At 34.7% G+C, this 20,965-nt stretch overlaps 1 protein-coding gene across 6 annotated transcripts in view; it reads right to left on the reverse strand.

Annotated features, from left to right (window-relative positions):
- The window catches only part of LAMA2 (laminin subunit alpha 2), a 302,596-nt gene that overhangs the window by 194,384 nt on the left and 87,247 nt on the right, over window positions 1–20,965 (reverse strand). For all 6 annotated transcript variants that reach the window (XM_085541686.1, XM_085541683.1, XM_085541684.1 and 3 more), the window contains exons 5-8: window positions 7,661–7,840; window positions 5,254–5,343; window positions 2,657–2,774; window positions 1,775–1,953 (exon numbers count right to left, since the gene is read on the reverse strand). In XM_085541686.1, the coding sequence (XP_085397812.1) occupies window positions 1,775–1,953; window positions 2,657–2,774; window positions 5,254–5,343; window positions 7,661–7,840 (567 nt within the window). The remainder of the gene's footprint in view (window positions 1–1,774; window positions 1,954–2,656; window positions 2,775–5,253; window positions 5,344–7,660; window positions 7,841–20,965) is intronic.

Raw genomic sequence — 20,965 nt, forward strand, 5'->3', positions numbered from 1 at the left:
TATCTACTTTTTAAAGAAAAATTAGGAGGGACCAGCATTCTGTGTAGGAAACAAAAAAGGATGGTTGCCTAACTCAACCCATGCAGTCTCAAGTTTAATGTTCCACCTTAGATTTTCATCAGAAACATATATGTTTAGATACAATTAGGTTTTCAACAAAAACAAAGCAAGTCTATACTTATTAACAGAGACTTATATATTAAAATAAATAATCGAGTATCATTGAATCATACAAGAGTTTGGACTGGAAGGGACCTTTAAGATCATCTACTTCAAATTGCCTTCTATAGGCAGAAACACCTACCACTAGACCAGGTTGCTCAGAACCCCAGCCAGCCTGGTCTTAAATGCTTCCACACCTTGCTGGGAGACCTGTTCCAGTGTCTCATTACTCACACAGTAAGTAACTTCTTAATAACTAGTCTAAATCTATCCTGTTCCAGTTTCAAGACACTTCCCCTCATCCCGTCGCTACATAGACTCACAAAAAGTCCCTCCTCAGCTTTCCTGGAGACTACCTTCAAGTACTGAAAGGCCACTATAAGGTCCTCTCAGTGCCTTTTTCAGGCTGAAGAACTCCAGCTCTCTCAGCCTATCCAAGTACGGGGGTTGCTCCAGCCCTCTGAATCTAAAGTGGACTTTAAACAGCAATCATTTGAACTAAATTTTAAACATTCATGAGCTAAAGTAACCTTGACAAATAGTTCAGTTTGGTCAACAAGATTCAACTAACTAACTAAATTGTTGTTCATCAGTGAATAACTACACAAAAAGGGAAGCAAAAAAAAAAAAAAAAAAGAAAAAGAAAAGAAAAAAAAGAAAAGCAAACAATTTCCTGTCCTTCCAGAAAAGGCTATCTCAAACAATATTAAACTTTAGTCTAACACCACACTGGGGAAGTAAATTACTTACAATTTCATCTATATTATATAATGTATATAGAGAGATATAGTTCCTATTTAGTCAGATGCAACCGATTAATGAATAAATCAAGTGTCATACTGCTGAATAGATCAGTACTCCTCTTCTACAGGCTCTAAGACTAAAAGCACTGTATCAGGGAGAATGTAATTATTGTTATTTGCTGATGTTTTCTGTTTGAGGAGTGAAAAGCAATCAGACTAATGGGCACGATTTCCTCAACTGAACCTACGCAGACAAAATGTCAGGAATTTAAACACACACAATTAGTGTAGCTATTTAAAGCACAGGCACTGCCTATATTGGCAATACAACTTAATATAATGTGCATCTTCTGACAGCTTTGTTTTAGAAGAAAATATAACCATATATGCTGAAACACAAAAAACAATTCTTGTTGCACTAAAAATGAAAAGCATTCCTGGTACATCATAGAATTTCAGTTATTATTTTTGTAGATTATGTTTAAAAAATAAAAATGATAAAAGAATTTCTCCAATACTGAGTGTTGCAATATTTCTTTGTTCTTTGATAACACATCTTGAAATTCATTACTGAGGTAAAAGTTCTGTTTACAGGACCACATCGTCCTTTTAACTGAAATATTAGCTGGAGGCTCTGACCTCCGTGCATTCCTTCATATCAAGAAGATTTAGTTTCATATGTCTGTGAACATTAACTTTACAGATTTCCAGCTGTGAAAAGTAATTGCTACACTGTCAGAGTTAAAAGTTAACATTCATAAAATGGCATCAAAATTCTGTCACCTCTTTTTAATACTAAATTCTCCATGCTGAAGTGATTGTTTGAACATAATGAATTACAGGGAAGCGACAACAGAACATGCATTTACCCCTTCAGGTCTGAAGTAGCCATCAACACAGGTCTCACAGTTTATGCCGTCAGTGTGGCTTGTACAATTAACACACACTCCACCTCCAACGTATTCTCCAAAAATATTCAAACTCTGATTTCTGTCTGCCACGTTCTGATCGTAGTAACATTCTTCAGTCTTCCCATGACAGTTGCATGCTAAAAGAAATGGAATTATATTATCAAAGACTTTCTAAGTTATCAAAAATCAGTCTTTTAACATTTCATTCATTTGTACGACATGCAGTATAACCGAGAACACATTCAAGCATTAATTTTCTATTTCATCTACAAAAAGCAATGTGGTCTAGTCACAAATGCAGCCTGAAACTCCGCATATTGTATTCTTTTCTTGATGTTTTGTCTCAGAGGGCAATGTAGTGAACAGATATAAATTAAGTAGGTTCTTCCATTTTTATTTTCTTCCTTTTTAAAATTGATGATCCAGAAATTTTTGGTAGTTGCACACACATACAGCTCATGAAATAGCAACTTAAGAGAAATCATAAGAAAAAGATAACAGAATGGTATGAGTGAATTAAAATAACTTCCACGAAAGCTAAAAGATGTCAAAAGAAACACTGTTTTTCCCATATACACATAAGAATTTAGTGAGAAAAAAAGAGAGTCTTAAAACTTTTTGAGAAGTTCAGATGTAAACTGAAATATTCTAAATTCATTAAAAGTACAATTCTATGTGTTATTTTTCTACTGACTTTTTGAGTCAGTCTAAATAAGTAAGCAACACCGATTCATCAACAAATGTGGTTAGAAATAACATAAATTGCAAAATAATTTAGGACTCAATTTCAGTTTTCACCAGCAGCTACAGTAATCCTCTTCTATTCTGCTTTCAACTTACGTTCACATTCATGCTTAACCAGGAAAGTCCCAGCATGCCAAGGCTTTTGATTGAAACCAGGACAACACCGATCACATGTCTCTCCACAAGTGTTGTGCTCACACTGACAGACAGATTTCTAATTTAAAAGAAAAACAAATATTTACAAAATGTAATGATTTGAAGACTTTGTCCTTGTATGTAATCTGCATTCCAGCTGAAATTATGAAAACATTAATGGCTAAAATCTGTAATTCCTTTGCTTACTCATTTTTATTTATTTATGCATCCTGTGTTCACTCATGAGAGACAAAAGTTTGTTTAACTTGAATAGTTCAATTTTAGGAAAGCAGCCAGAGTGTGGAGGAATTTGGCCAGAGAATCTTAGGAGAATCTAAGAACATAGGAGAATCTACTTCCAACTTACTGAAGCAAGGAGAATAAGAGAATGTTTCCCAGAGCAGCAAATAAGACAAAGTGCTGATAGACCTCAAACAGAGCTTTGCATTACAGGAAAACTGATCGCTAGCTTGCACTAGAAAGGATGATCCAGCCTCTGCCTTTCCCTTGATGTAGCACTCCTGCAGCTGCAGAGTAAAATCAGGTCTGCTCTCTGATTCCATAAAAACAGTCTTCTTTACTTTTAAGATCATTTTTTGCTGGATGATTCAACTCATCTTGTAACCTTCTAATTGTACAACTAAATTGCATATGAGGTCAGCATGTGAAGGATTAAACAGGAGGTGGGAGGAAGATCACCACCCTTGCAGTGGTCTTTTAGTTTCTCAGATCACCTCAGTCCCAGCTTAATCTCAGCATGAAAATATTGTTGTAGGCAATGTGCAAACCCTCAGAAGAAGACAGAGAAAGAAACAAACCGTTGTTTACAGACAGGAACAAAAACTGACTTTCCAACTGTGGAGCAGATATCCTAAGGCCCATGTGAGCCCTCTCAAGGACAACATAACAAGATTACTCAGAGAAATTCTATGGCCAATTCAGGCAAAGCATGAATCTTGCAGAACAAGGACAAGCTAAAGAATGTTTCAGAACAGCAAGGCAGTAAATTCAAGCAAGTTTATCTTTCTGAATGCTGGAAGAAAATTTATGCAGTCATAATGTTTTACAAGCCTAAGTCCACCTATTTCAGTAGATTCTAGAGAGTATACTTGGAGATCTAAACCAAACATTCCAAATCTCTTATGGCTTGAATTGTTTCACTTACTGTATTTGTAATACTGGCAAGAAAATATATATTTGACATCCTACAAAAGATGATACCGCACTTGTCAAAATTCTCTTTTAATCAAGTAGCCCAATGACCTGAAGCCTGCCTTCATCTGCAATGATAGCAGTTATTTTCTGAGGTAGGGCCACATGGCACTAAGATAACACAGCAGTTTGATAACAGAAAACATCTATGTCTTTGAAACAATACTACATCACTTGCTACTGAAAAGACTTGCAAGAATTAAAGCAAGGAGTTTGTAAAATTTTTGAAAGGTACCATGGAAACTGCTTAGAAATGCTAATGTAATATCTGTCAGATTTCTTCTCAGTGATTTTTGTTTGTTTTGTTTTGGCTTTTATTTATTTATTTATTTATTTAAATCTTTAATCAGTTCTCATGCAATTTTTCAGTGTCATACAGAAACAAGATTTCCTGTTATAATGCACAAAAATTCTAATTGAGTGAACAGTATATGAAGAGCTCCCATACTGTGGCACACCACTAATAGTAGATTGCAGATTCTGTATTAGTGATGTTGTGTATTTTGACTATCAATAATATATTTCTATATTTCTGTTATAATAGCTATGTATTTATTAATGGTTTAGAAAGATCTACATGTTTAGAATAAATTGTGAGCAGTTTGTGATTTTCATGAGTAGACTGATCACACAACATTTCATGTATAGTAAATATGCCATTATAGAGTCATCATTTGTTTGCAAGTATTGATTAAATACTTGTCAGTTATTTAGGAAATATAAGAACTAATATTAAATAAGAAAAACTGTCAGTATTCAATTCTACAGATACGTAACATAACCCTAATTTCTGTTTGTTTGCGTGTTGTTTTTTTTTTTAATTGTTTTTGTTTTGTTTTGGTTTGGTTTTTTTTTTGTTGGTTTTTTTTTTTTTTCCCTAGGAAAACTGAATATGAACTGAATTATCTGAAATCCATTCTGCCAATATAGAGAAAGCTCCTGCTGATGTTGCATGAATGGTAATCATTCTGGCTGCCAGCACTATTTTATCCTGGCACAGTTTCTGACTGTTCTTTTAGGTCATGGGTGTTCAATCTTTCGGATTGCCTAGGCTGCACTGAGTAAAAAGAAATTGTTCTAGGCCACATATAAAATATGTAATAAAATAAATAGAAATAAAAAAGATTATATAAATATATAGTTATTAAAGCATTAAAAAAAGAGGGCAACACAAAACTAGTGGTTTGAATATGTATGTTGTAGATGAAGAAGAAATGTAAATTCACAAAACTCTGAGGCATATCATGATTATTTTTTATATTCCACCCTGTGATTAAGGCACATTTAGAGAGGGAAGAAGGATGGAAGACAAAAAAGTAAAGATAGAAGAAAAAAATAATACGTACATTGGTCACCGGATCAAGTGGACAAGCCTTTGCATGGCCTGAGCATATGCACATGCCACCAACTGAGATATCTTTTATAGAATAGTAATACTGTAAGACAAAACAGAAATTGAATTGCTAAGTGGATTGAAAAATGCATGTGTCAAAGTACAGAATTCATTTCTGGTGACAAAACTGTCAGGTGCTGTTTTACTTCTTTTTTTGATCTATTAAAAACATAGTATAAAGTATAATTCAAGCTAGATATGGATCAACAGATTCAGGCTGAGTGAGAGAAAGGGTATAAATTGGCACAGTTCCATTTGTTTGAAGCGACAACAGCCATGTCAATTTATACACAACACACACCAAATACGAACATAGGCAATATGTTCAGAGGATCATGAAAATTCAAATGCTGTAGAATTTAATCCCTTCAGAAAACATCAAAAGACAAAGGTACGATAATGAGGAGAAAGGAAAAGTTAGGGAAAAAAAGCTCAGATTAGGTAAAAAGCTCCTGTTAGGAAAAAAAGCTCAGGTTAGGTAAACCTTTGTTCATCTTAGTTGGGTATTACTTGGACATTCTCTGGGCTGTGGAAAGAACTTCAGGATGGCCATAGAGGAGCCCTCTTTGATAAGATTTAAGTAACTTCTGACCTTTTATTCTTATATATGATCGTTTACCTTTGGTGGAGGTTAACACCCCTAACCAGAAAGGAGGTTGAAAGAGCATTTATCATAGAATCACTTGAGTTGGAAGGGACCCTTAAAGGTCAACTATTCCAAATCCCCTGCAATGAATAAGGAAACCTACAGTTTGACCATGTTTCTCAGAACCCTGTCCAGTCTGACCCTGAATATCTCCAGGGATGGAGCAACCACCACATCTCTAAGCAATCTGTTCCAGTGCCTCACCACCCTCATATATAACACATATTTGAAAAGTAAACGTTAGATGACATCTTGCCCACTTCTGTCTGTTATGGTGAGGATCCTTTAATGTTTTAAAATTTGCTAATCAAAACAAACATATGCCATTTAAAATTTTTCTGTTTCTGTGTTCAACCTTTTTATTAAATGAAGCAGAAACTCCCATAATTCATTATTAACATTCTACCAAACAGAAAATGTATAAATTATGACTACCCTCTTTCTCCTATTTGTTGGAATATCTTGTTCTAGAGAAAAAGCCAGAAAAGTATTGCAAGTTTCAATCAGTCTTTCTTCCTATAAAAAATATCTCATGAAGACCTGCGATACAGGAGCTATTGTTCTCTGTTGATTTGAGAAACTGGTAGATTGTCCTGCAATTGGTTTTAATGAGTATATAGTGATTTTCAGAGTGTGAATTGCGATCTTAAATTCAACTTTGTGATTCTACTTACTTAGAATCACTAAATTTACATACTTAGATAAACATACAATTTCATTATTAGTGAGGTCAGCAATAACTACACTCAACTGAAAACAATTCTGGGTTTGGGGGTACTTAACAGAATGCCACATTCCAAACTTTTAAAGTATCCATTTTCCTACAAACTTGGAGGAAAAAGCAAAAACTACAAAAGCAGTGTGAAAGAAGAGAATTTTTCTCTTTACAGTTATCTGTCACTGATGGTACTGAAAGCCAAGAATGCCAATTATTATAGTGGTACCCTAAAAATTCCTAAAAAATTTTAATTCTCCAGAATTAAAAAAAATTAAACCCCTAAAAATTTTAATTCTCCAGAATTAAAATAAGATTAAAAGAAAGAAGTGAACAATAATGGGAAAAAAATAAAATAAAATCAGAGGAAAAAAAACTACAGAATAACATGCAGCACTGGAGCAGGAAGACAGACATCTGTCATAGGAAGAATGTATGGAGTGTGGAAAGACAGAAGTCAGGGGTGTGTATATACAAATAACAGTGGAGAAGACTGACGTGGTATGAACTTGAGTTCAGCATCCATTCTTTTAAACAAAAACAGGATTTAAAATTTACCTGCTAGCAACAATCATATAAAAATGCCAAAAATAAGTTGCATCCAGGTAGTACTGCTACTAATACTACCAGTACTAGAAACTGTACTCAAACAAAATATTCAAGGAATGCTAAAGGTAAAAAAGGATTGAGCAGCTGAAGAGGCAAGAGAACATTATCTAACAGCTGCTATTTGCCAATTATACCCGCATCAGTATATATGCAGTCAAGGGAGCTCTATGTTTACATATGTTAATAAAACCATTAAGCAGAAAACATTAAACTGTGATTTCTGATATACAAAACACTAAGAAGATGAGGAAATCCTATTATTACCAGTATTCAGATAAGCAGCAACAACTAGCCACAATCTTCCAAAATTTCTTACATTAAGAAAAACGAAGCACATAATTTCTAAGAGAACTTCTACACACATATTTCTAATGTCTTGCCAGAACTTACCCTCCTTGTAACGATGGGGTCAATTTCAGTGGGATCTTTGTGTGCAAACATCATTAAATCAGCATTTAATGTCCGTATCCTCTGAAATCTCAGGCGAATAAAGCGTGCGGAGGTGAATTCCAGTAATGTACGTGAAGGATCATCAGCACTAGGCCGTCCATTAATTAGAGAAGTGTGAATCTGCAGACAGAATTGTAAAAGCAACAAGCCATTGGATGATAGCAATGCTGCCATGATTATGTCACTAAATATCATTAAAGGCACTGTGTGAATACCTTGTAAATATAAAATATCTTCATCTATATAACTCAGATGCCTCCACAAAAATATTCCACATATTCATTAATCCCTTTCTGAGCAAAGCTATATAAGCTATAGAATAATTATAGCACAAACTGAATAAATCTGCAGTGCCCTACAATAACATTCATTCTGCTGGCATTACATTTCTTCTAACGTTAAATAAATATTTTTCAAGTTGTTGAACAAATGAAGGGATCAAAAATCTGAGTTAAAGGAATGGATACTTGGAACGGGACTCCAAATTCACCAGGGATGAGTTTGTACCTTTTGCAACTTGGAGTATGTTTTTTCGAAAGCCATGATATCTTCTGAAATCCTGAAAACTAGAACAGCTGGGTGAGATAAGGTAAGCATTCATAAGCACCTTCCACTCTCTCCTCATGCAGTACAACGATGCCTTTGAATCTTGTTCTCAACAAGTTGAGTTCATTTTCAATACTTGTTTTTTCCAAGGATCCACTCTTCATTTACAGTTTGGTTTCTGTAAAAATTCTCCCCCTTTCCCTGCCTATTGTGCCTATCTAAATGCTGGAAAACTGGGTAAGCGTGCCTTGTAACTCTTTCGGAATGTCTCTGACTCCAATTGCAGAAACCAGGATAAGCCTAAAAAATGGGCAATTTTCTCACTCTCCTGCCAAGATGAACCCTCTCCAGTTGATCACTATAGAACACAGAGTAACTGTTTATCAACAGAAGAAAACAGATGGTCTGCTACAGAAGAGTTCTTAGAAAAGTCCTACAAGAAGACAAAAAAATGTCAGGTATAGCAAATATTGTTAATGAATGTCTAGGAAAAGGGAGGAAAATACATTAATTTTCCTGTATTCTGAAGCGTTAAATTTTAACTGGGGCACTTTTATTACAGGCTGGTACACTGAAAGATGTTTTGGCGATGATCTAAAAAAGCAGAACATTAGAATGAATAAGGGAATAATTTATACTTTGCAACACATATATATTGTGCATCTCACCTCAGCACTCTAACTGAAAGGTCAGGCCACTCAGCCATTTCCTGTCAGTGAACATGGTTGCATAGCCACTGTTTCAGGAAAATGGCTACATTTAAAATGCCAGGACAAGAAACACCAAATCTCTTTACTCCCTGCAGAGCAGCAGATCTTACTCTCCTAGAGTTTTGGCAGGCACTGAATAGAAGGCTTATTGAGTAACAGCTGTTTTGCACTGCTTATGTGATAACTATTACCTTTTTATTATCATTACCAATGGGGTAACCCTAAACCTCACTGCATTCAGCATTCTGTTCTATTGTATCTGCAAAATCACACTGAGCCATTCTGCTGGGAGTAACTTTTCGTCATATCTTTCCCAAACACATAAAGCACCTCAGAGCTTTTTCCAGGTTATCTCCAGGAACAAGTGATATTGCTGCCTCCTCCTGAGATCATAACAACACTCTCGCTTTGAACTTTGACTCAGTTTTACTCCTGACTACAAGTAATTAGACAGCTGGCTGAAAAGAAACAGAATAAAATGCCATGAAAAAGACAGGGTACAGGAAAAGATTACACTAAAACCCCTGCAGGAAGTAAAGATGAGCTCCTGAATGAGAAATGTCTGTCTATAAGCTGGAAAAAAGCACATGGCCAGCAAGCCAATTGCTCAGGTCCCCAGCAAAAATACAGCAGTGAACATGTGTGGAGAGTAAACTTCAAAAGAAACAGGGAGATGGTGACAATAGGTCCAGTGAAAATCAATAGATCTTTCCAAAATAAGCAAGACTTTAAGAATAACAGGTGCCTAAAACTTCTTTGCACATTAACCAGTGGGCAAGAAAATCCTTTTTTTTTTTTTTTTAAACTTATTGTATTATCACCTCCTTCCTTAAAAGGGATCTGAGAGATTCCTTTCTTACAGGCATCACACATCAAGGTTGTGGTCTTAAACTGGATGGGATGCCCAGGTAGGTGGTGGAGTCACCAACCCTGGAGGTGTTCAAGGAATGTTTGGACGTTGTGTTGAGGGACATGGTCTAGTGAGAACTATTGGCGACGGGTGGATGGTTGGACTGGATGATCTTATAGGTCTTTTCCAACCTTGGTGATTCTATGATTCCATGAATACTGAAATGTTGATATTCCAGTCAAAGAGAAAAAATACACACAACATAGTGCTGAAAACATTCTGTCATTCACCTTGCAACAACAACAGCATCAGGGTTATATGCAGCAGTCTGACTACCTTGTCAAAATAGAGAAAAAATATCAGATTTTTGGTGTGTTTGGGGAGAAAGATGCAGGTAAAAACCCACGTACTGTAATAAGAAAGTGCCCACAGAGAGTTAAATGTATGAATTACAGGTGCAGCTTGACCCCAAATGACACAGCTGACAAATAGCAGTCATATCTTCTAATCTATTTAATTTTTTTTAAGTGAGTCCTAAGACAATTACTAGGTGAAAAAAATATCTTGGAGCAATAGTTTTGCAGAATTAAGATATAAATTAATAAAAAAATCCCCAGAGTATTTTTCTTTTCCCCTCAAAAGTGACTTCCTTTTTAAAAGGTGCTACAAATCTATCTGCCAGGAGCACATACATTTTGGCAGAGGCAACCTAACAAATATGATAACACCCATTTATATTGCCTTTCATATTTGTGATGAAATGTTCACAATTTCATCTTAAAACAACAAATAATCTGCCATAGTTACTGAAATGTAGCTACATCCTGCATTAAATATGGTATGTGCTCCAGCATGTACATAAAAGAAGACACTGAGATCAGGAAATTTAAACTGGGTAGTTCTACAAAAAATAAATCCAAAGGGAATTTTTTACAAAGGCAAAATTATTTACTCTATTTCTCCTCCTCTCAACATCTGTGATGAAATCATTACTTTCTCCCTGGAAATATTTGCAATGAACTTTAATAGTGTCCAGTTAAACTGTTCCTACTCCTTGAAAAGAATATAAGGAAGAAACTAAGTGTACTTCAGGGACATTTGTCATAAATCAGTCCAAGTCATAAATAATATTTGTAATGAAGTTTGAGTAGAAATTGAACTTAAAACATATTCAATATGATTCTTTCACAATAACACAGATCTGTTTTGCAAGAACTTACTTTCTCTTTTTACCTGCCAGCACAATCCTGCCCTTATTTGTAAGATGCAGTTTGCATAACAGCAAGTTTTCAGTCAAAACAATAACATGGCCTCTGTCTTCCAAAAGTTTTTGATTCAGATTTGAAAACTGCTACAGTGAACACAGTTCTCAATATTCATCTACCTTTATATCATTCATGTTCATCATAGTACTTAATTTATAGCTCTGAGTTAATGCACAGATTAGTTGCATTTTCACACAGGCAGCTAAGGCACAAATGTCCTACACTACATATACATGTAATATAGTATGAATCACGTGGGAATTCTACAGGCAGAGTCTACCAGGAAAGCATTAATAACTTAATCCATAATTTCGATAATTCAAGTCCCCATGAGAAAACAATCTCAAATTTTCCTCAGGTTCTATGGACAGCTTTTATTTATCAATTCCAAGATTGAGGTAATCACCACTTCAGATTCTACATGAAAACAACAGGATTTCCAACCCCAGAATATTCTTCTTGAATCAGGAAATCTTCCAGGACTAAATACCAGTAAATCGAATTTACTGCTACTACACATTTTTTTTTTTTTCTTTAATATTTTTTCTTTCTGGTAGGTTGAACAACAGAGATGCTCCTAAACATATTAAATATACATCTCAGTGAATTAGAATCTCTGTACTGTGTCAGAAGCAAGTGAACTATGTGAACTAACCTGTGTCATACAGTAACCAAAACTACTACAGCATACTACAGGTAGGACAAAGAGAAGCATACCTAATCATTCCTAATACATAGATTCCATACACTTAGTAAGCCCTGAAGGACTTCCATGAACTCAGTGCAATTCAAATCCAGATAATCTTTTGAAGCTATACCCATTAAATGATGATTTTCTAACTTTATTTACACATTGTAGGGGAAAAAGTCAAAAGTCTCCTTTTGCTTGCATTAAACCCAGCTCCCAATGAATTCCCAGTTCTTCAATTAGAACAAACAAGTATACGTATGTCTACCAGATCTATTCTTTATTAGATTATTTTTTAATTATTAATTAGGTTGCCACACCTATCAATCTTTGAGTTCTGTAATTTCCTTAGTTTCCTAAGGAAGGTTTAAAAAAAATCTGGTGCTTAATCTGACATCCTACACTCTTCTGCTACTGAGACTGTTTTTAAGTGAGAAATTAAATAGTTACTGCTATAATTCAATTATTCTAGACTTGAGTTACTCTTCATGATTAAATTTATCAATTATTTCTATTCCTCTTCAGTTAACAATCTAGTTTGTGAATTCTCAAATTCCTATCCAGTAAATAATGTTTCCTGTGAAGAAGCTCCCCTAACACTCTCCATAGCAAAAACTGATTCAAATCATTAATTTAGCTTTCCTGCAATGACCTCATCTTCCTGGAGTGCTCTTTGATCATCTCTCAGCTCACCAATTCTCTGACAGACTTCTTGAATCTGATGTGCTTCAGAAAAAGATTATTTCAACTTCATACTCAGTAAAACAAAAAACTTTTTTGAATCTATTGTGGTTTAACATTTCAGTTGCTGGAGCTTATTTTCCTCTTTATTTGCCCTTTTTTTTTTTCTTTTTTTTTTTTCTTTCTTTTTTTTTTTTTTTTTTGTCAGAAAAGATCTGACTGCAATTCAGAAGTGATGCAATTTTACTTTTAATATCTTCACGGTTTCATTAGCTTGTGGCTTAAGTATTCTTCAGTATTGTTGGAGCCACTCTTAAATGTAGCATGCATGTGTTTCAAGTGCACATGATAGTAACTTTAAACAAACCCTAAGGACTCTAGAAATTTTTGTGCTTTTCTATCTTTAAATTGTGCCTTGGCAGTTTAAAAAAAAAACAAAACACCCTGATTATTTTTACATGACAATTGTTAAACTGTTATACTCCTAACTAGAATCTGTGCTAAATCATTTATTTACTAGCTGCACTCATTGCCCACCCTGTATCTTTGGTAATTGGACTTAGTTCTTGAGCCTGATAAGGTCCCAACAGATGACATCCCTTTTGTCCAGCATGTCAGCAGCACCATCCAGATCTATGCCATCTACAAACTTGCTAAGGTTGCACTTAATCTCACTGTCCAACCTACCATCAAATTCACATTGACTTCTTCAATAGACTGTTGACTGATGGCTCCTGAGTGATGTAGGTTTAGCTTACTCAGATACCTCATTTAAGAGAGCTCTCAGCCCTTTACCTGATACCAGCTTCTGAACCTATTCTGTAGTTGTCCATCTGGAGGTAAAGGAGCCTTCCTCCTGGAGCCAAAAGTCAACAACCAGCAGGTAAGGACTGCGTCTGCCTATCCTGTGGTACATTTGCCAGTTCAGGCTTCAGAGTCACAGAGAAAAGTCAGTTAAAAATCTTTTCAGTCACCACTGATGTTCAGTCTGCTGACATCCTCCTGTGTTCTACTGCTTGGTGTCAAAAATCCCCAACCAGAGCAAACTTTCTACAGACAGGGACACTATCTCTTCATACAAAGAGACACAGAGAAGAGATTCATCCTCTTCTATGAGGAAAGGTTGAGTGATATGGGCCTGTATAGCTTGGAAAACAGAAGGTTCCAGGGAGATCTCACTGTGGCCAGCTCTCCACAGGTTTTGCCTATTAGTGGTCAAGAACTCACTTTAAGTACTCAGCAGAGTTTTAGCTATCATATCAATATTGTGGCTGTGTAAGTCAGAAGTCTGAACCTAAAATATTTTCAAGAAAGGTCAATTCCTCACTTAAATACATCAGAAGGCAACATAAAAGAGAGAAAAGCTTCTGTCCTACAAAAAAAGACTTGCTACTTGTTAATCAGCAGTTAAGGCATTAATCAGTTTTAAAATTATTTAATTATAATGGGACTCCACAATTTACCTTCTCATGTTATGCAAGCTCACCAACACTAAGACGAACAATACTGAACATCAGTTTTCTACAGGTAATTCAGTAGTTCTTATAATTTTCCTACCTAATACTGGCCTTAAAATTGCTGTTGATTAATTAATCTCTTGGTGTCCTATATTTATTCTCTAGAGACAAAAAAATAAAATAAATAAATCTGTTTTCTTAATGCAAGCACTAGCCTAGTAAGTTTCGAAACTAGAATAGTAGATGAAAGCACATGCCAGAAATCATCCCATTTTTCACTGCAAATGCATTTTCTAAAACTGTGTATGAGAAATAGTGTATTTGGCAAGTTTTTCTGTAGTTCTAATAAATATCTCACTGTCTTAATTTATTAATAGTTTAGTAAGTGAAAGCACAAATTTATTCTGTGCTTCACTAATGAGTATAAGAGCTGCTTGAAATACAGTGCTTAAACTTGCATTAAAATGTCAAGGGCTATGCATATCAAACTCTATCTCAACTAACTAATTCCCCCAAAGAATACAGACAAATGTCAGTTTAACGAACTGTTTAGCAAATACTATTGTGTCATTAACAACTATACATCTTAGCTAAATGAAGCTTCATCTCCTCAGTTCTTATTAACACATTTTTGTCATTTTACTGTTTCCAATTTCACCTGAAAGAGATACTGTTTAATCTAGCCACGCCTTTTGTACCTTTCCAATAATTCTCAGGCTTGTCATTTTTAGACAAGAAACAATTTCTCAAAGACATCATCTTGCATGCTTTTAATCAGACTGTTCATTGTCAGAACAATGGTTATTTATAAATGATAGAATAATAAGGAATATGATTATTCTGAGAGCGTATTGTCATTTCAAGATTTTATTTTCTTTTTGCTACCACTTTAACTAAGTAGAAGCACTAAACCATGCTGTAGCTTTCAGCAAGAGTTCAGAATAACAGCGCTTGTACATGATTCAGACAACACAGTGCAAGGCCTGGAATAATGTGCTTTAATGCAGCAATAACTGTTTATATTCTGCTAGCTTTTCAAAGCGTAAATGTAAATGAAACACCATCTACTCATATAGTAAAAGACCTATTTCTTGCTTAGTAATAAGATGGCTTGCAGGAACATTCTCAAAGATGAAAAATATTGAGCCAGTATTTTAAGTTATCTAGAATGAACTACAATTAGTACTAAGTTATAGGTTCTTAAACACAAAGCTACAGGTTGCTTATGCTTTCAAAATAACAAATTTAAGCTGTTTTAAAACATCAGTGGACTGATCTCCCATACCTGAAAGCATGTACAACTTGGTGACATTCCATTTTGCATTTCCTTAGTGTCACACAGCTTCTTTCTAACCTGACTGCTCTTACACAGGCAGATTAGAATAAGAAATGAAGGCATGAACACTCAGTAGCTGATGCCAACATCATCTCCAAGAACAGTGCAATTCTGAAAATTATATTAGGCTATGTTTTGGTGCTGAAGTGACACACATCGGTATTGTTGAGTTAGGTACCATTACCTTATTAAAGATAAAGTGAAAGGGTTTATCAAACGTTTTCTTCACAACATACTCAAAAAGCATAACAAATATCTAAATTACAGTGTGTTTTTTCTTAGTTTTTATTTTAAAGGCCTAAACTAAAACGGTATGTTATAGTAAGAAGACATCTTCCCATTATTATGTAGGTCACTCCAAAAGTAATGTCCCTCTTTATTTCCAAGGAAACTGCAACAGATACAAAGAGCACAATAGCACTATGCCATAGAGCAAATTCTCAGCTACAAAACCCTAATTTGCAACATGCTATGCATTTTTGACAGCACTGACCAAGAGCCTATACAATAGTCTCATGAAATCCTGTATCCTGCCACTACTGCTAAAATACACCACTCGCATCCATTGTTTGGTCTCGATAAACTTTCAGCAAGCATCAATGAATGTCACATAGCAACATGTAATGGAGTATTGATAGGAAGGTTCAGCCCCACTGTCATGTCGCCAACATATGCCCCTGACGTTGTGGGCCAACACAATAACAGGAGGCATTACTTTCAGAGCAGCCCTCATAATTTCTTTTATTAGCTGATTATCCTGAAAATTCATGGCACTTTTCACTAGTCTTGTTCCTGAATGAGGTGTACTGTGAAGGGCATTGTGGAATTACAGCCAGATTCTGGCCTGAACAGAATGGGGACCAACAGAAAGAAAATCCACTGGAATTTGTGCAGCTGTAAGCAGTTGCAACGGGCTGCCAAACACAACAGCTGAAGTAAAAGGGTGAGAATGCGTGGATTTAATCTGTTCCTGAAGGAAGGGCAAGGGTTTCAGGATATAAAAATAATTCTGTTAAAAGCAGTAAACAAGTACATCTGCTCCTGAATGTTATCATTAAATAAACTGAAGCGATATGCTTTACATTACTTCTGCATTCTTCTTTTTAATGATAAATCTCATGACTTTTGAACTTTAAACAAAAAATTATTATTATTATTATTTTGCTTTAGTGGTAAAGCCCATTAGAACTGGTAAAAGCTGAGTCATATTCTTTGGACAACACACTGAAGAATACTTTCGAAAACCAGATGGGATACCTTTGAATGATAATCACACAATGCCCTTATAAACATTTATTTAAGAAGAAAGATAAAATAGGATATTGAGGTGTAAAATAAAATAAAGTTTTGCTCCTCTATTATTCCTAACCTGATCTTCTCAAATTTGAAAATATTTTATGAAAGAAAAAAAAATAAATAAATAAATTATGAAAAAGCTATGAAAAAAATTGGGGGAAAATAAACAGTAGAAAAGAATGAATTTAAAAGGCCGGGAATGATACAACAAAACTTCTGTAAAGTAAAGAAGATAAAAGAAAACAAGTGGTTTTGTTGTTTTGTTTGGTTCTTTTTTGTCCTTGTTGCTCCTATGAATAATTGTAAAAATACAGCCATACTAGCATTTATTTTTGCTACAGAAACTAAACTTGGCAGGGTTTTGTCAAACTCTCAGCTACTTCAGTTTTTTGGATCTCATTTACTGAAAATTACAATTTCTACAGTAAACCAGCTTGCTTTTTTCCTTTGTCACATCATGTTTTTGCCATTCCTTATCCCCATTTAGTCACCTGCTGCCAACCAACACCAGACCTTAAACACTGAAACAGCCAGAGCATGTTTCACCAAATATATAATTAGCCCAATCTCCTGTCTCTAACAGCAGCCAGTATGGATGATTTGGGAAACAATTCCAGTGAAGTATTTTTTGCTCCGAGTACATATTTCTCATATTTTGACAACCTGCAGCCTCAACTCATTTTAAACAGGAGCATATAATTGAATTTTTAAGACCATTTAATAGACTTAATTTCCATGAAATTGTTCAACAGATTTGGATCTCATTTAAACTTTGGGCACTACTGATTACACAGCTTAGTTTACTCTATGCAAAAATCAGTGCATTTACTGTTTTGAAAAAGTCCTTGACCACTTCACATCTAATGTTTCATTCCATTTGATGATTTCTTGATATATAAAATGTTACAAGATTTTTGGTTTTGCAAATGCTGATTTTTTTTTCTTAAAAGAAAAAAAAATGGTTTATTGAAGTTTTAGAGACAACTGTATTTGAAAAGATTTCTGGAGAATGTTCCAAACAAAGACCTCCTTTCTAAGTGGGAGTTACTAATTGAAAACCCCTTCTATGCATACATGTAAGAAGAGTTATTTTTTTCCTTATATAACACATAACATTTATCAACGCAGCATTTTATATTAATCACAGTCAAACAGATCCTGCAACAGCTTGCATAGTAAAACTAAAAATGTAATTATTCCTATTGTATATCTCAAAACCTTGTTCACCTTATTAAATCACTTTCACTTTAGTTGTGAATAGACTGACTGTGCTGTTACCTTTCTCTAGATAAACATTTATTCCTTCATTTCCCATCTTCTAAGTGATAAGCAATCAGTAAGAGGTTATTCTGCTCTAATTCAGGATGTTGTGATTTCTTTAGACTTCTGATAAATTATATTTTCAAGAACCACTGGTCTTGAAAGGCTGTATTGATGAGACCACTCCCATCTGTATAGCTTGTTTCATGTTAACAACTTAAATAGATCTGTGAGTTCACTGTTTTCCTGTCAGTTGCTCTCCTTGTTAGCATTTATCAATATGCCTCCTATTTTTTATTTTTTACTCTTCTATTAGAAAACTCAGAGTCATTGTGAAACATTTCAGAAGAATTGGTTCACTTAACCATTTCTCTGCTACAGCTAACCACACTAGTAATTCATATAGCACCATCAGTACTTTTGAACAAAAAATTCTATATGTTCTATACATCCCTTGGAAGATCCTCTTCTAAAACAAAGAGATGCTCTACTGTAACAAGTTCTTCCATAGAAAGCTCAAGGCACATGTGGTATATTTACAGGCCTTGGCACTCAAAGGACAGTATTGTATCTCAATATCCTCACAGCTTTATTATTCTAATATGCTTTAAAAAGCTTCTCATGTTTTTCTTGGTTTGTAATGATAGCATTATTGTTATTCTAAATTTTGCTTGCATTGCAGTGATTTTATGTTGATTTGCACAAATCCTACATTTCTTGCTAGACCAAGATTTTGTATACACTTTGTTTTCTAATGCCACATATATATAAACATATATATATACAATTTAAAAGCACATTATACACATATACACATCTATAAGAATAAAGTATCAGTGCTTTCCCTACCCCTTTCATCTAGCTTCTGGATTGCTTTCAAAGAATTTGTACATTTGTATTACAGTGGCTCATTTACTACCCTCATACTGATTTGTTGTAATACTTCTATTTAAAATGAAAACTCCAGATGAACTATATTATTTGGATATGATTTTCATTTACACAAAGTCCTTAGGACTCACAATAAAGCATAGTTGGCCGACCTTTTGGTTTGCCTGAGCAACACTACGTGAAGAAAAATTATGTTGGGCCATGTAGTTGCTCCAAAAGTAATGCAGCCTATTTATTTCCATGGAAATGACAACAGATACAAACCGCACAGAAATACTGCATGAATAAATACTCAGACACAAAACACTGAATTTCTAACAGTCTCCACTGGCGGCTGCAATTCTCAGTGAGCTCTCAAAGTATTTCTCAGGGCTATACGATTAAATTTTACTATTTCTATTCTTCATTCTTCAGAATAGCTGTTCACAAATGTTTGTGCTGCCAAAAAGAGATGACACAAGTAAGACATGGCTGGGAAGTGAGGGTTATTTCTCTCTGGTAAGAGAAGGCTTATGAACGTCTGGTAAAGAGACATGGCCAATTTTTAGTCACAATTTTATACGTTCTATTTAAATATGCACAAGTAGCGCATTTACGTTGAAAGCAAATTTAGTCACAAATAAACTGAAACACTGATGATTTTTTCAGCAATCTTAAAGCATATTCTCAAATTAATTTATCAAAACAAAGCACAGCTACATATTTTTGCCATTTATAGGCCTGTGTTTACCCAATATATTAAAATCCATAAACTCATTTGCATTAAATTGAGCTGGCTCTGCATGGCACTCTCCTTGTGCCCAGGTTTCAACCCAGATGGGGCTAAAAGTGATCTGGTGTTTAGCTGGTGCTGAGTGTCTGGGTTGGGCCGCTTCAGAAGCAGAGCTTTCGCCATGATGTAGACATGCCTACATTAAAGCATACCTACATTTGACTTTAGGTCGATCTATTTTTAGGTCTCTACTTCAGGGAAATTTTACTGATCAAAATTATTTCTTCTTGTAGTTTACTTGGAGTTTAACAAATCCTACCATTTAAAAGCCTTTTTTTTTTTTTCTTTTTCTTCTTTTTTTTTTTTCCCTACAATATAAAATTTTATTATTTTATTGCAAGAAATTATTCATTTGAGTAACAAGTATTTACTGGATTTCTCCCAGCCTATGTTTGTAAGTTACCTTACAAACTTTACCATATTTACTCTCTCTCATCTTTGCATCTCCCATTTGCTTATCATCCTTTACAAAGTTGGCCAGCCCTTTGGCCCCTAAACTAATTAAAAACACAAAATAAGCCATTATTTCAATAATTATTAATGAGTTAGCAATTACTCAAAACAAACAAGCCACTCAGAAAGTTGTGTTGCATTTTCTCATCTCAGGATTCTACAAAAATTCTACAAAAAATGCAATAGATGGCCAAAGTAAATAAATGTTTGGGACTTCAACTCTAAGTGAAAAATGATTATGAGTAGTACTTCATTTAATATTTTCTATTAAGTATTTCAGTTATGTGGGCAAGGTCTTCAAGTATCAGCTCCCCCACACCCAAGACAATGATCTGCTGAGGACCTTCATTTCCCATTGACAAATGCAGTAACTGGACAAAAATAAAATAAAGAAACTTACTGCTTCTCTCCTGGAATCAAATCTAATACTGACCAAAAATCATCTAACGGACCCAATAAGAAAGCATATTTGGATACTACAAGCAAATGCCATGACTTATATGTACTACTTCTCTTAACAATGCTAAAAGAATGCATTGAATTAGAAAACTGTGTGCACAGTCTTCCTTGCATAATTTGGAAATGCTAACAGATCTACACAAAGATGAGTAGCTCTTCAGTAACTATTGCAATCAATAAATGATGGATTTTAAAGGAAAAGATCAAACAACTGAAAAACTATTATGTATAATATATACTTTGTATACTGTCACTTTATTGCATTCTAAATTCAGAGAATTTATTTTTCTTTCTTTCCCCCTCCCCCAGAAATCACAGAAGACATGATCATCTTCTCAGGGGACATAAGACATGCGACGATGGTAAAGTAGAATACCTGACTAACTACACAAAAGAAATTCTTATTCAAACTTGGACCACAGAGATGCACCAGCAAACACTGTCTGACTTCTTTTTAAAGTAATGACAGATCGCTGTATTATTAACAGCTTCAACAATTGTTTTCTCTTTGATGAACAATTTAAAAGCACATTATACACTTTATGTGCATTCTGCTTCCCGTAATATTAAACATCAGAAAC

Source organism: Coturnix japonica, chromosome 3 (assembly GCF_054131305.1).
Source record: "Coturnix japonica strain WE chromosome 3, WE-NBRP24, whole genome shotgun sequence".
In the NCBI taxonomy this organism is placed as follows: Eukaryota; Metazoa; Chordata; class Aves; order Galliformes; family Phasianidae; genus Coturnix; species Coturnix japonica.